Source organism: Nuphar pumila, chromosome 3 (assembly GCF_984573655.1).
Source record: "Nuphar pumila chromosome 3, dmNupPumi1.hap1.1, whole genome shotgun sequence".
In the NCBI taxonomy this organism is placed as follows: domain Eukaryota; kingdom Viridiplantae; phylum Streptophyta; class Magnoliopsida; order Nymphaeales; family Nymphaeaceae; genus Nuphar; species Nuphar pumila.
In genome coordinates this window covers 29,997,973-30,012,160 of record NC_143251.1, presented here as the reverse complement: position 1 = coordinate 30,012,160, position 14,188 = coordinate 29,997,973, and the positions used below count along the sequence as shown (strand labels likewise).

At 38.7% G+C, this 14,188-nt stretch overlaps 1 protein-coding gene across 1 annotated transcript; it reads left to right on the top strand.

The window, feature by feature from the left end:
* Positions 1–7,669: 7,669 nt before the first annotated feature.
* On the top strand, positions 7,670–14,188 carry LOC149842460 (rac-like GTP-binding protein 5). Its single transcript, XM_089999189.1, has 8 exons — positions 7,670–7,774; positions 8,109–8,354; positions 8,852–8,939; positions 9,258–9,367; positions 9,501–9,564; positions 13,367–13,431; positions 13,563–13,628; positions 13,713–14,188. Exons 2-8 carry the CDS (start codon positions 8,256–8,258, stop codon positions 13,815–13,817), a joined length of 597 nt encoding a protein of 198 aa, XP_089855315.1. The 5' UTR covers positions 7,670–7,774; positions 8,109–8,255; the 3' UTR covers positions 13,818–14,188.

The following is a 14,188-nucleotide window of genomic DNA, read 5'->3' as shown; positions in this document are numbered from 1 at the left end:
CGTGCCTACTTCCTTATGTGCACGACAAGAAGCACGCACATCCCCGTATCAATAAAAAATAAATAAATATAGGGCTTTCAATGGGTCGGGTACCTGACCCAACAGTGTACTTGAATCCGCTCAGGTAACAAAATGTGGAGCTCAGGTTTTGTCGGGTCATGAAAATAAAATGTCAAACCAAGATTCATGTAATTTTAGAAGTTTACTTTTACTTCAAAAAATAGATATAAAGCACTTGAGTCGGGTTGGGTATCCAGCAAAATCTCCAACTCCGTTCGACGGTATGTCATGTCAACATTTTTGAATTGAAGCATCTCTATATATTTCAAAAGCGGAAACGGCTTCATTTCGAAGGGTTGCTCAGCTTTCAGTTTATAAACAATAAAAGGTTGGTGATCAATCTCAAGGAATCTGACCTTCCCTTTTTGTATGACAAGGAACCCCTTACCAAAGTCTGAACAACCTCGGGTGGTGCCCCCACGACACGACCACCTTGTCTTACCATCTCTGAAAGTTAAGAACACACTCTTATACCAGCAGGATTTGATCCGACGCCTTTATCTCAGCACCCTCATAACCATCCTGCGGGCCAACCCGGGCGGTGGAATCCTATTCTTGACGAGGAACTTGGACCACCCTATAAACCTCTTTGGTGGTGCAACGTGTGTGTTTTTTCACGTTATAAAAATCCTTTTTGGTTTTCTTACAAGGAAGGATGAGGGCATCTATAATTAGTTGGTCTTTTTTTTTTTTTTTTGAGAGAGAGAGAGGAAACGCTTGAGACTTTGCTCCTTACTCTATTAAGAAAATAAGCCAATCCTAAGGTTTCTCTTTCCAATACAATAATGAATCATGACTACGAAGCCCAAGAAAAACATGGCACATGGCCATTATGGGTCCTCTAACTCCTCTCCAAAGAACCCCTCTAACATCAAAAATAAGACGTGAAAAGAAGTTGCTGCTGCTTTCCTCATCCTTCGAGAGATGAACACCAATCTCTTACTGCTGGTCGAGACAGTGACGTTGTCACCCTTCTGACAACCGTCGAGCTGCACATACTCCGATAATGAAAATCCAGCATGACTAAGTTTCTTGAATCCACTGATAATGAGCATTTTGTGAGTGGAAATAAATAACATAAGAAACCAGAGAATGGCCCATCAACACTAAGAACAATGGAGCTTGAATCAGCCTGTAAAGGAGGTTGGTTGACCGATAGGTCCACCTGCTACAAATATTTTCACCATTGGTGTTAATTAATTCTGAGGGCCAATGGACAGCCCAGAATCACTCTTCACGAGCACGCCACACACTACGGACAGTCTGGTCCTTCGAATACACTTTATTTTCATGATGCACGCCATTTCTTATGGACCACAGTTTTCACAAAACAATACCAAAAATCAGATCCCAGCACTTATGAACTCATACCTGATCAAACTGGATTGACGCCCACCACTGAAGCTCCACAATAACGTTAGAGTGGGAAATGTCTCCTACCGATCTTTCCACAAATATCATGCTACACAAGAAAAGAAAAGGTCAAGGTGATCCTCCTCCTCCTTTCCCACAGAAGAAAAGAGCAGGTTGTATGTTCCCCCCGGGAACACGGGGGTGCGTGTTCGGGGTCCGAATGGATGCCACGTTGGCGCTCATTCGGCTGTTTTGGGTGTGTACGAAAGAATATCGTGGGTCCCAAGATATTCCTTCGTACACGAAAGCTGAATGAGCATCAACGTGACGCTCATTCGGACCCCCGAACACGGGTCGCTTGTTCCGGGGGGGCATACAACATGCCTCCACAGAAGAAGCAACGATTTGGAAAGATAGCCTGTCTTGGGTCAGCAACCTAATATAACAAGCCAAATCAACAAGCTCTAGGCAGCGCCTCTTTGCACCACACAAGATATTGTACCAAAATTGATGAGCAGCATCCTTCCGAATAGTAGTACTACGGGAGACCTCATCTCCTCTCAAGCACCCATTCCAAAAGATAGTGTCTTTGCCAACCATTAGCCTACCGGGAAGTGTATTGTTCTATACACTAGTAAGAGAAACGAAGGAGGACCGGACATACATAAACTCTCTTTCAATGTCAAGGATTTAAATCCATGAAGCCTTGGTCTCTCATCAAAATCAAGGTAAGAAATAAGCGGGCACCCTCCCAAAGATCTGTTCAAAATCTAAGGCTAGATCCATCATTCACCTCCCAGGATACCAACATCTTTATAGGAGACCACCCCCAAGTGATCCCCTTACATATACCTCACCCTTTCGGGTATTTCTCAAGGCCCCACAAACTGATATTTCAAAGATATTTACCTCCAGCAAATATAGCCCGACGTTGTCTTTATGGAGCACATCAATAGCTAACTTTGCAAGGCATGCAATATTTATGTCCAACACCCTTCAAATCCCAACCCCATCTTCTTGTTTTGGTGTACATAAGACATCCCATGCCACAAGATAGGGGCGCTTATCAGCAGCACCTTCCTGCCATAAAAAAATGTGGAAGCATAGACTCAAGCATGCGAAGAATCTTCGCCGGAACTTTCAACAACAAGAGCCATAAAAAATGGGGATATATAGAACTCAGCATGTTCTGTATCAAAAGGATTAGACTTTCAGGATTCAATTCGCTTTTGAACTTTAAACATAATTGTGAGACACATATCAGAATTCAGATTTCCTAAAAAAACAAGAGGGAGACCCAAATATTTGATCAAAAGCTCAGCTAGCGACTAACTCAACAAACTAGAAATGCTTTGGACCAGAAGAATCAACGTTAAATGGAATAAAAATTGACTTCTAATTATTCACCTTCATACCAGAAGCTAATTCAAATTATTTCAATGTATTCTTAAGATACGAGAGGTACCTTAGATCCGGCTTTGCGAATAGAAGAACGTCATTTGCAAAAAAAAATAAATGTGATATGTTATCTTGGAAATGCATAAAAGAGATCGCCTCATGCTGCCCATCCTGAGATGCCAAAGCAAATATTCTCGAAAGCCTCTCAATAACCACCAAAAATAAATAATTAAGGGGGATATGGGATCCTCCTGTCTAATTCCCCTAGAGCTAACAAATTTCTTTTCAAGAGAGCCATTGACCACTACTTGAAAAGAAGTTGTAGACACACGCAACATAATTCTCTGCACCTACTCATGACAAAATCCAAACTTATGGAGGGAATTTTCCAAAAAAAATCAGTTAACCTGGTCATAAGCCTTGGACAAATCCAGCATTATACATAAGGTTGGAATATGATGACTCACGATAGAGTCAACAACCTCATGCACATGAAGAATGTTGTCCCTGTTATCTTTTCCTTTAAAAAAAAGCTCCCTGATTAAATGAGATTATCCTTGTGAGGATGCCCCTTATCTTATATTAACCATCACCTTAGAAATAGTTTTATATAAAAAGTTACACAAGGATATATTGGTCTAAAATCCGCAGAACACTGAGCTCCTAAGATTTCTCGGATAAGCACCACATGCGTAGCATTGACATTTTTAATGACTTCACCTTTTTTGAAGGCCTTCTATGGCTGTTGAGACATCTAGCTCAATGATGCTTCAGAACTTATGATAAAATGTACTTGAAAAACCATCTGATCTAGGGGCCTTCTCCTCATTAGACTGAAACATTGTTGTCTTGATCTCTTCGTCCCAAACTGAACAAACAAGCGTCACATTCTCTTCGTCGGAGAGCTGAAGACTGTCCACCATAGGCGCATGTCATCCTGATCTATCAACATGTTCCGAAAGAGAAGGCTCTGAAAAAAAAAACTCAATCCCTAATCCTCAATCAGCTGGGGGTCGGAAACAATCTGCCCATTCACCATGGGATTTGAGATCTGCTATTCAACTGCCACCTACCCTTAGCAGAAGCCATAAATAAATAACTTTGTTTTTCTGTCTCTCTCTCTAAGCCACTGAATCCTGAATTTCTGCCTCCAAAAGGCCTCTTCCTTATTCAACGTTGTTTCCCTATCAACGTCCAACGGGTCAACAGGGGTCAAATCCAATTGAACCTACAAACTTTGAAGATCCTCCCGAGTCATATTCATATTACCTGCCACATCTCTGAAATGAGTTTTTTTTCAAGCAATGAGATTAGTCTTGACATCATCAAGCATGTTTAAGATCATAGGACAACCCACTTAAAAAGAGTTCTAGCTGTTAGATACAATTTTAAAACAAGAATCATCAGAAAGCCACATAGAGTAAAACTTGAATGGGAATTATTTCTTACGATGAACGCAAGAATCAACATTGAAAATAAGCAAATTATGGTCTGGAACAGTCCTAGTCAGGATCTTTAAAGAACTGCCCATACCAATTTCATCCATCCACAGATATTTTACAAAACATCTGCCTAGTTTACACTAGACTTTAGCAACCCCTCTGTGATTATTTGTCCATGTAAATTTATGCATATGGTCTGAAATCTCAAACAAACCACCTGCTGAAATAAATTGGTGGAACTGAACGACAAAAGACCCGCTTTCTCTCACACATTTAATTTAATATACCGTTAAAGTGCCCTATCACCTCCCAAAGCTCCTTAAAAACATCCAACGTAGTTAGCAAATTTAGAGTCAAATTGTTGATAACGAAATCCATAATGAACACTTAAACAAACACTAGCCTCCATTAACTTCCGGGATTTAGCAAAACTGTAGCCATCATTCACAAAAATATTCGTTACTTTAGCCTGGTCCCAAAAGCAAAAAATATGCATGTGTTCCTCATCATGCGAGGCATCATGAGCAAAATTAAAATCGTTATAAAGAAATCATAGGTTCTAGAATAAACAAAATATTCGGTCGATAAGAGCGAATAGCATTACCCAATTAATTCCCTATGAGAGGTTCACATTTACAAGAATGGGGTTACTAAACCCAACTTTAGAGCCTCCCTCCTTCAAAGGAGCCTTGTAGCGAAGCGTCATAGTGCACAATTCTCTAGGCCCTGGCTCATGGGCATATTTCCTCGGTCTACCAACTTTCTTCAGGAGGAGAGGTTGTATGCAAAATCACTGGTACAGCTGGAGAAGCAGCAGGTTGCACCACTGACTTTGAACTCTCCACCATGGGCGGTGCAATATCCAAGAAGATTCAGGACCAACCAAAACAATATTGTCCTGCGGTTGTGACAGCGAAGGAGTTGAAAAGTAGCGATGGGGGAGCTGAAAACTGCAGGTTCTGCGTGGGCGAGGATAACACTCTCACCTTCCACTAGTTGATCAACCTAAGCATCGCGTTCATCCGTGCTCTCCGAGACCGTACGTAGTATCACTCGGTGGCTCACAAACACTGTCGTCAACATCCACTATATATCTCCTCCAAGACTGCAAATGAATTGCTAGTCTCCTTGTTCCCAGCTTTCAGAACCCACACCTTACAGGTTTTCTTTCGTTTTGCTTCCTGCCAACCGTTTCCTACACCTGATTTGGTTGTCTTGAGTTTGTTTCTTTCGGCTTCTTCTGAGGACAGATGTCCATGCATGGTGTGGTTCGACACTGACAGACACCACAAACCTTAATGGACGCCTCGTACTTGAAGCGTAAATCTCTGCTAAAAGAATCACTCAGGGTAATTGGCACCAGCTTCGAAAGATCAGAATTTACCTGAACTTGCATCAGCATGCTTGACGTCTAGGGTGTCCTTAAAGCTTTATCAGACCCACGCCCACACAGTTTTTGGCATGGGTCAGGATCCAGGTAAAACTTACAGGTCAGACGCAGCTTTAATGGTAACTGCCAGAGCGGGCTGTTCATCCATGCGATGAACGACATGCACAACAACACCATAGCTTGAAAATTTTCCAGTCCATTCATGTTTTGGATGAGCTGCATCTATGCACAAAGAATGAATGGCTGAAAACAATGCAAATGTGATGGTGCTGCTCTAGCTGCCATTCATCACATAGATGAACCACGTCCAAGGACCACCTGATCCGCTTTCAAAACTTAGAGCCGTCCATAAATATTTTTTGTCCTGTCAGATATCACACTACCGAGTGATAATTGGACACTTTTTAATATTTTTTTTTACCAGCAAAAGAAATGGATACCACTGTTGGCGTTTTCTATAAAACAAACACAGAAAGCTTACCTCTATTCGTCATAGAGCGTGTGCAGAGAATTCGACATTCTCCTCAACCAATCGACACCCACAATGAGTTCAAGCCTTAGGTCGATGGTGAGCAAAACCCTATACCACGTTAACTGGATGTGGGATTTGGGCAGGATTACAACTACAAATTTCTCATCATCTCCAGAGAAATAAGCAGTTAAGTGAATGTGGTCTCTCCGCATTCACGTATCTCTCACCCTCTAACCTTATTATGTGATCACTAATGTGACTCACTAATGACTGTCAAACAGGGTCACCCTATGAGTTGGACCCAGACTCATTATGTCCAACAACCAAAAGTGTTGCATAATGTTGAATAATGTTGAAGCAGGAAAATAAAGTGTTAAAAAGCAGTATGAAGTGGGATGCAGTTGTGAAGCCAAGATGAAGTGGATGAAAAATGAAAAAGAAACACATTGAAAGCCAAATGAAGCGCGAGCATAAGTAAACAAAAAATAACATGAACATAAGTATAAAACCATATAAAATCACTATGGCAAAGCATGTTATGAAAAAAAAAATAATATTATTCTTTAATATAAAAATATAAAAAATGAGAAAGAAGTGAGTAGAAAGTGACAAAAAAAAAAGCGAGCAGAAATCTATTTAGGAAACAAGGAATTAAGAAACGAGCTTTTCATTAAAGAGAATCAATTTTTCTATATATAAGAAAAGCAAAGAGTTTACAAGAAGCTTTCAATAACTATCAATTTTATTTACTAAACCAAACATGTCGATCAGATATGGATAGTTAAATATGCAGAAGAGAATCAATTTTTCTATATATCAGAAAAGCAAAGAGTTTATAAGAAGCTTTCAATAACTATCAATTTATTTACTAAACCAAACATGTATATCAGATATGCATAGTTAAATATGCAGAAAATAAAAAAATAACAAAATTAGACATCGAGTAGATATTTTGGAAAGCATTTGAAATTTTTAGTGTATTGTGGGCCGTTAATTTCTGAGGCTTTTGAAACGCTTTTTCTTTTTTTTTTTCCCTAAAAAAAAAAAAAAACTCGTTCACACATTGCAATTGCACGATGGAAAATACCCCTCTCATTAGTTACAACGCTTAATTAAACTCAGACAATCGGATCAGGATCTAGTTGTGATAAATACAGTTAGACGTGAGTTGACTAAACCTAGATCCGAACCATTTACCAACCTAAGTTGGGTCAAGCAGGCCACCAACATCGAAGGCCAAAACTGTTTACAAATTTGAAGCCTATCATTGTCCCCACTTCCAACCAAGCAGATTAGGTGTATTATTATAATTAAAAAAAAACATTTTACTATTCACCTACAGGGCAACAACAAATAATAAAAATAACCAAGCCGCCTGGTTGGTAGGATCTCTCACTGTACATCTCCCTGTGGTGGGGACGTTGCAGGTTCAAAACCACAGTGGTGTGTTGAATAGTAACTGGTGGGGTCTACCTAACCCCAGCTTGTCTTTAAAAAAATAAATAATAAAAAAGAAAGAGAAAAAATAGCACAACTATTATTTTATTGATAGGTATAGATGCATAGGCGGGAGAGGGTGCGGGGAGAGAGAGGTGGAGCGGAGGCTTAGCTGTCACATGGTTGGCGACCGGTTCGGTAGCAGTTTGATCCGGGCAAAAGGTGTGTCCCCTTCTGCCCTAATCTTCTCTCTCTCTCTCTCTCTCATATTTCTTCGATTTTCTCGCTATTTTCCGTGAAATTCTCTTACCAAAAAGAAACATCCCTCCCCTTCTGACATTTCTCCCCAAAATCTTTGTTTTTTTTCCGGCTTTCCTCTCTCTCTCTCTCTCTCCTTGTACTCTGATTTTGAGATCAGGTAGGAATTCAGATCGATCCTTTCCGGTATTTTGTTTCCCTGCGTTTCTAGGGTTAGGGTTTTGGCTTTGCCTCTTGTTCGTAATCTTTCTTGTTTGATGTGGTTTTTTTTTTTTTTGCTCTTTGTTCCTTTGTTTAGGTGAAGCGAATGCGGAATGGGGGTCGTTTCCGTGGTTGGCTTTGGGTTTGGTGAGTTGGGGTTCTGTTGTTTCGTTGTTTAGGTGAGGAGTAGGGTTGTGGAACTTTGGTTGCTGAAGGTGGAGGTCTCACTTTCTCTGCGTTAAAGATGAGTGCTTCGAGGTTTATAAAGTGTGTGACGGTGGGAGATGGAGCGGTGGGGAAGACCTGCATGCTGATTTCTTACACCAGCAACACGTTTCCGACGGTATGTTCCAGGTTTCTTCTTCTTCTTTGCTTTGTTTTTTTATTGATGTTCTTTTCTTCTTTTCTGTGATCTGGATTTTAGGTAAATTTCAATTTTGAATTCTGTGTGTGATCTGGATTTTAGGTAAATTTCAATTTTGAATTCTGTGTTTCTTATTGGGTTGTGATTTGGTTGGTACTGAAATAAATTGTTGGTGGTGGTGACTTTTAGGTCGTTGAGATACGAGTTGAGTTGTGATGTTTTTTTTTTTTTGAGATTGGGGTGAATGTTAACAGTTGGTCATAAAAATGAGCTTTTTGTTGTCCCTTTGTTGGAGGGTGTGGGTATAAGGTGTAATTGGGTTTTTTTTTTGTCTTTAAAATGATTGGGTTGTTAAATGTTTAACATAATGAGCAATATCATTTTGGTAGGGATTAGGTTCAACGATGACGCTAAGAAAAAGGAAAACCTTTGTACTGTTTCATGGTTTCTAACTGCGGGTTTGCTGAATATAACAGGATTATGTGCCGACTGTTTTTGACAACTTCAGCGCCAATGTTGTTGTAGATGGAAACACAGTGAATCTTGGGTTGTGGGATACGGCAGGTGAAACTAAGGAGTCTTCTTTCTATTCTTAGCATTCTCGTTATTTATGTCTCATAATTTTCCAAAATTGGATTTTGGTGGTTGAGAACTTGAAACGTTATGAGTTTTCCCTTCCTCTTCCAAAGATGACGTTTGATTATGAAATTACTTTCTTTCGGCTCTTGTTACATTTTCTCCCCTATCAAAATTCTCTTGTTTCTCTTTTACTAACTTAAAATACGATCTTAGACACTGAGTGTAGTTCATGTTTTTTTCAAAATTTGGGTCTGATGTTCCTTTTCTTTTGTGTTGTCCAAATTGGGATTTGGACTATAACAGGGCAGGAGGACTACAATCGGTTGAGACCTTTGAGTTATCGAGGGGCAGATGTTTTTCTTTTAGCATTTTCTCTCATCAGCAAAGCAAGCTATGAAAATGTTGCCAAGAAGGTGAATACTGTAATTTGGTTTAGGGTTCTTTTGCACATGGGCTTATTTTTCTTATTATTTTGGTTGTTAGTGGGAGGGATTTCCTGAGAACTTTAATTATTAATCTCAAAATGGTGATGCATTTCTTATGCAGTGGATTCCTGAACTGAGGCATTATGCTCCTGGAGTTCCGATTATTCTTGTTGGGACAAAGCTTGGTCAGCATCGTTTCTCGTCTTCCGTCCATATTATTCAATTGAATGTGTATTTTGTGATGAACCATATGACATTTCTACTCTTTCCTACATTTTTGACGCTATCTTTTCTTGATTCTACTATGTTTTAAATAGTATTTGTGTTGTGGTGCATTAAAGTGAACTTTTGGACATTCCTTGGACTAAATCACAGCCACCAATTTTTCATTTTATCCTTTGGCGCTCTCATTATTGGATTTGAGAAAGGAGAAAATGAATATAGTACTTTTAGTCTGCAATTCCTGATTAGTTTTATCTCATAGTTTTATATATGTGCATATTGACTAGAGGTTTGGAATAAACTTTTCAACTCTCTCTCTCTTGTTATCATGAAAATTTTCAAAGTTTTTGTCATTCTTGTTTTGTGAGTGTGTTAAGTTTAATTTCCTTTTTAAATTCATTATAGCTGGGTCAGAGTGAATCAATGCCATTATGCTTATTATTCACATTGTCAGAGAAGCTGCATCCGTAAATGTGCATAAATCTTGATTTGGTCAAGGCCAAGAAACACCAAACTTCTGGTCGGAGATTTTCTCATTCATGAATATCCATGTTATGCAGTTTGCACTAAGGCATCTATTATTTTTTGCCTGTGTTTGGACCATTTTGAATCTCATTATTGGGCTGGTCCTGTGGGTTTGATTGGTTTATTTGCTGGTTTGTAGAAGCTTTTAGTTGGGGCTGGTGTATGTTTGTTAGGTGCAATCTTTGGGTTAGATTAGTTATGTATTACTAGAAATACTTGTGCTGCTTTTATGAACATGTTCAATGTTTAAATCTTGGTTGAAAAGTTTATGGGCTGCAACAGTGATGGCATGTTTTGCTGGCCTGTGATCTTTTTCCAGATTAGATTTGAGTGATGACCATGTCTTTATAATACCAGTTCTTATTTGGTGGAATTGTCAAGGATGTCTGTCCTATTCTTGCTTCTGAACACTTTCTTCTTCCACATAACTCAGGTGAAGTAAATTAAGAGATGAAAGTGTTCAAGGGCCAATATCATGCCTTCATTTTTTTACCTGCAATGATGAATTTTCGTGCTATTTGGATATTGTGACTTTGAAGATAAAAGAGGGATTCTTTTACCAGAAATTAGATAGGAAACTGGAGTCAAAGTTCTTCTGCATGTTATTGTTGAAAAGTAGGATAAGCTCACATTAAAGAAAATATAAAAGGTATGTTGCTGCCATTCCGAAAGATTAAAGATCACCAAAGTAATGTCTAAACCTAATGATTCAAAAATAAGTGATTCCAAAACAAGAAAACACCATTTTCAATTATTGTCTCAATCAAGTGGATTCATAATAAGAAATGGAGATAGATTCCAGATGAGACAAAAAAGGGGTTATAGACCGCTCGAGGAATATTTATTTAAGGATTTCTTTTTGAGTCCTTTGAGAATTACCCAACTTGAATTATGAGGACGAATGATATTTTTTTTCTTATTCTTAGGAATGAAGAATGAAAAAAGACTACTCAATTTAATTCATGATTTCATGGATCCGTTTGCTATCGGTTTATATCCATAAAATTGAATCATTCTTTCTCGAGCCGTATGAGGAGAAAACTTCCTATACGTTTCCAAGGGGAGGGGTATTGCCCATCCATCTGTCCCAATGCGCCACCTATTGAATCATTGCAATTGATATTAGATCCTGAATCGACAGGAAACTGAAAAGTTTTACAAAGTTTTCCTATTTAAAAGCAGACTTCGAGAAAACTTCAGAAACATGAAATAAAAATTGCACCTACTAGGATATATTGCATTGTCATCAATACAACGCTTCAATTAAAATTTATTTTGTTGTATCACATTTCACCTTTGTCTTTGGAATAAGCTTTAGAGTTGTTGAGATCAAATAAGTTTTTTTTTCTATGAATTTGCTTTGCAGATTGTGATGTTCAATTTCCTTTTATTGAAAAAGATGGCTTTGCCAAACGACCATAGCCGATAGGTGACCTTGACTTCGTTTCACTTTATTACTAGTCAACCTAATCTCTATATAGACAATTGATCTGTTTAAAGAACACATGCAGTCTGGCTCTTTGGACACATTCTATATGATGGATGGTTGTGGACATAACACTTTGGTATTGTATGAGAAAGACAAAGTTGTTTGAAATTACTAGTTAAAACCTTTCCCTTTGCATAAGAACTAGAAACATAAAAAAAACACAAGTTGTCTTATTGAATGTGAATGTGATAGATTGCGCAAAATAATGATTGCTAAGTTACAGAAGCCTAGTAAAATCGTTCATTGTTGTTCCTTCTGTGTGTATTGTCCTTCCCGTCACTGTGATGAGAGTTGCATGGCATTGATTATGTCGCATTCAGAGAAACAAACAATCTGGTCTTCCTTTAAAATTATGACGATTGCTCAAACTGTTGGGATAGAGTTCCATCTCATTTCCGTTTGTTGGACATATTGTTGAGACATGTGAGTTTCATTTCCTTTTAACCACCTTCATCTGAAAACTGTTTCCTGGAGGTAGACAACCATCAACAGCTCCACTCTTTCTTTGTGGGCTGTTGAGGAGTTTGACTAAAGGGTTTGATTGAAATGTTTAATTAGTCGTGTGAGCCTCCTTATGATCTTGTTCTTGATTTTTATTATTGTTGCATATTCTCGTTTGATGTTATCTGTTATCTCTTCTATATTATAGTGATTGATGGTGCTTTGTCTTACACTTCAGTCTTCTTATTTTCCCAAAAGTGTGCTTCTATTTCTTGCCAATGTATAGTGTCGATTGGTGATATTATGGTGGTATTGTACATTAATTATAATGGCTTGTCCCAGAAAAAAACTGTTGCTTTTGCTGTGATTGTGATCAAATTTTGTTGTTGTGCACTCAGCTCCATTCATGTTTATGTGCTTCTGGTAGTTTTATGTCCATTCCCTCTGTCAATTGGGATACCATTAAGGTCTTTTTTGCAATGCTTGCTCCTTACTGTGGAAGGTCAAAACTGCTATCATTTGTCTACATCATTGTTTTTCCCTTCAGCTGTGTGCTGAAATGCAATGAAACATGTTGACTGGGTATCTCTCTAGACAGATACCTTACTGGATTATGTCTACCGGCTGAACCTTTATCTAATTGCATAGATCTGTGGATATTACCTGTCTTTTAAGGTGTGTTTGATTACCATGGATCTTAGATCCAAGGATCTGATGCAGTGTGGGTCCTACCCAGATCTGTGGTAATCAAATGATGTATTTCAGATTCTTACTTTTTGAGATTCATGTTTGAAGTGGGACTCGTATATCCTTGGCCTAACCTTGGGGGGATTGAGTCAGGGATGCATGAATCTCAAATGTCTTGGTTCTCAAATCCGATGCTTCAGATGTGAGAACTGAAGCATTCAGACACACCTCAGCAGTTCTTTTCTTCTGGACTCTCCGGTAGCCTTATGATTCATGTAAATGCTGTTTAACACAGATTTGGTAACATCTGCCATCTGCTTATGCACCATTACTACTGAAAATGTTGATCTTTTTCAAGCCTCGGTGTCGTGCACAAAAATTTAAAACTGCAAAACCTAAAAGTTACATATCCAATTCAGTATTCCGTTTCATTGGCTGCCTTACCCATTTGATGTAATTCTGCATTGATGGTTTCTTTTTGTTTGGAAAAAGTTCTGCTTTCCTGAATTGGGTTTTCATTTATTTCCCTATACTGAAAAGTGAAAATTAATCAGGCGTTTTGGTTCCTTTTCCATTTAATTTCCTGTGTTGTTTCTAACACAAGAAGAAATTTCTTTGGACAGATCTTCGGGATGATAAGCAGTTCTTTATTGATCATCCTGGTGCAGTACCCATTACTACTGCACAGGTGCTGTATAATCCTGGTCTTCATCTATCATTTGATATTTTTTTTTATCGTTTAAAACATTTTAAAGTCTATGCAGGTCGCATATATGCAAGTTTATGATACGCTTGTTCTTTTGTTTGCTGTTGATGTAGGGAGAAGAACTGAGGAAGGTGATTGGAGCGCCTGCTTACATAGAATGCAGTTCAAAGACTCAGCAGGTCTGGGCTCTACTTGCTCACCTTGAGTGTTATCTCATCTTAGGGCATTTATTTTTTATTTTCGGTGCATGTAAATGTTTGCAGAATGTCAAGGGGGTGTTTGATGCTGCGATCAAGGTGGTGCTTCAGCCTCCTAAACAGAAGAAAAAGAAGAAGAGAAAGGCACAGAAGAGCTGTTCTATCTTGTGATCGTGCTTTGTTGAAATGAATGGACTAAACCAACAATCAATCCTCGGGCTCCCTTCTCAAGATTCTGAGGAAACGGGTCTTTGGTGTATAGTCAACTGACACTACTAGAGCTTTGAAGTCGTCAGATGATTTCTTTCTCTTTCTCCCTGTCTTTGGTGGTGTCTGCAACTCACGCGTGGTGCCTGTCACCATTTTGCTTTTAGATTATATGGTCAATCGACGGACGTGAGAAAGATCTCATTGGAACTGTTTTTACTGCATGGACATCTTATATATCCTTATTATGTATCTTTATTTAGACGCTCCAAAAGGTTTGACATCTTTGGCATTTTGCAGTAGTGGATGAAAACTTTGGCATTTTTCTTTTTTAA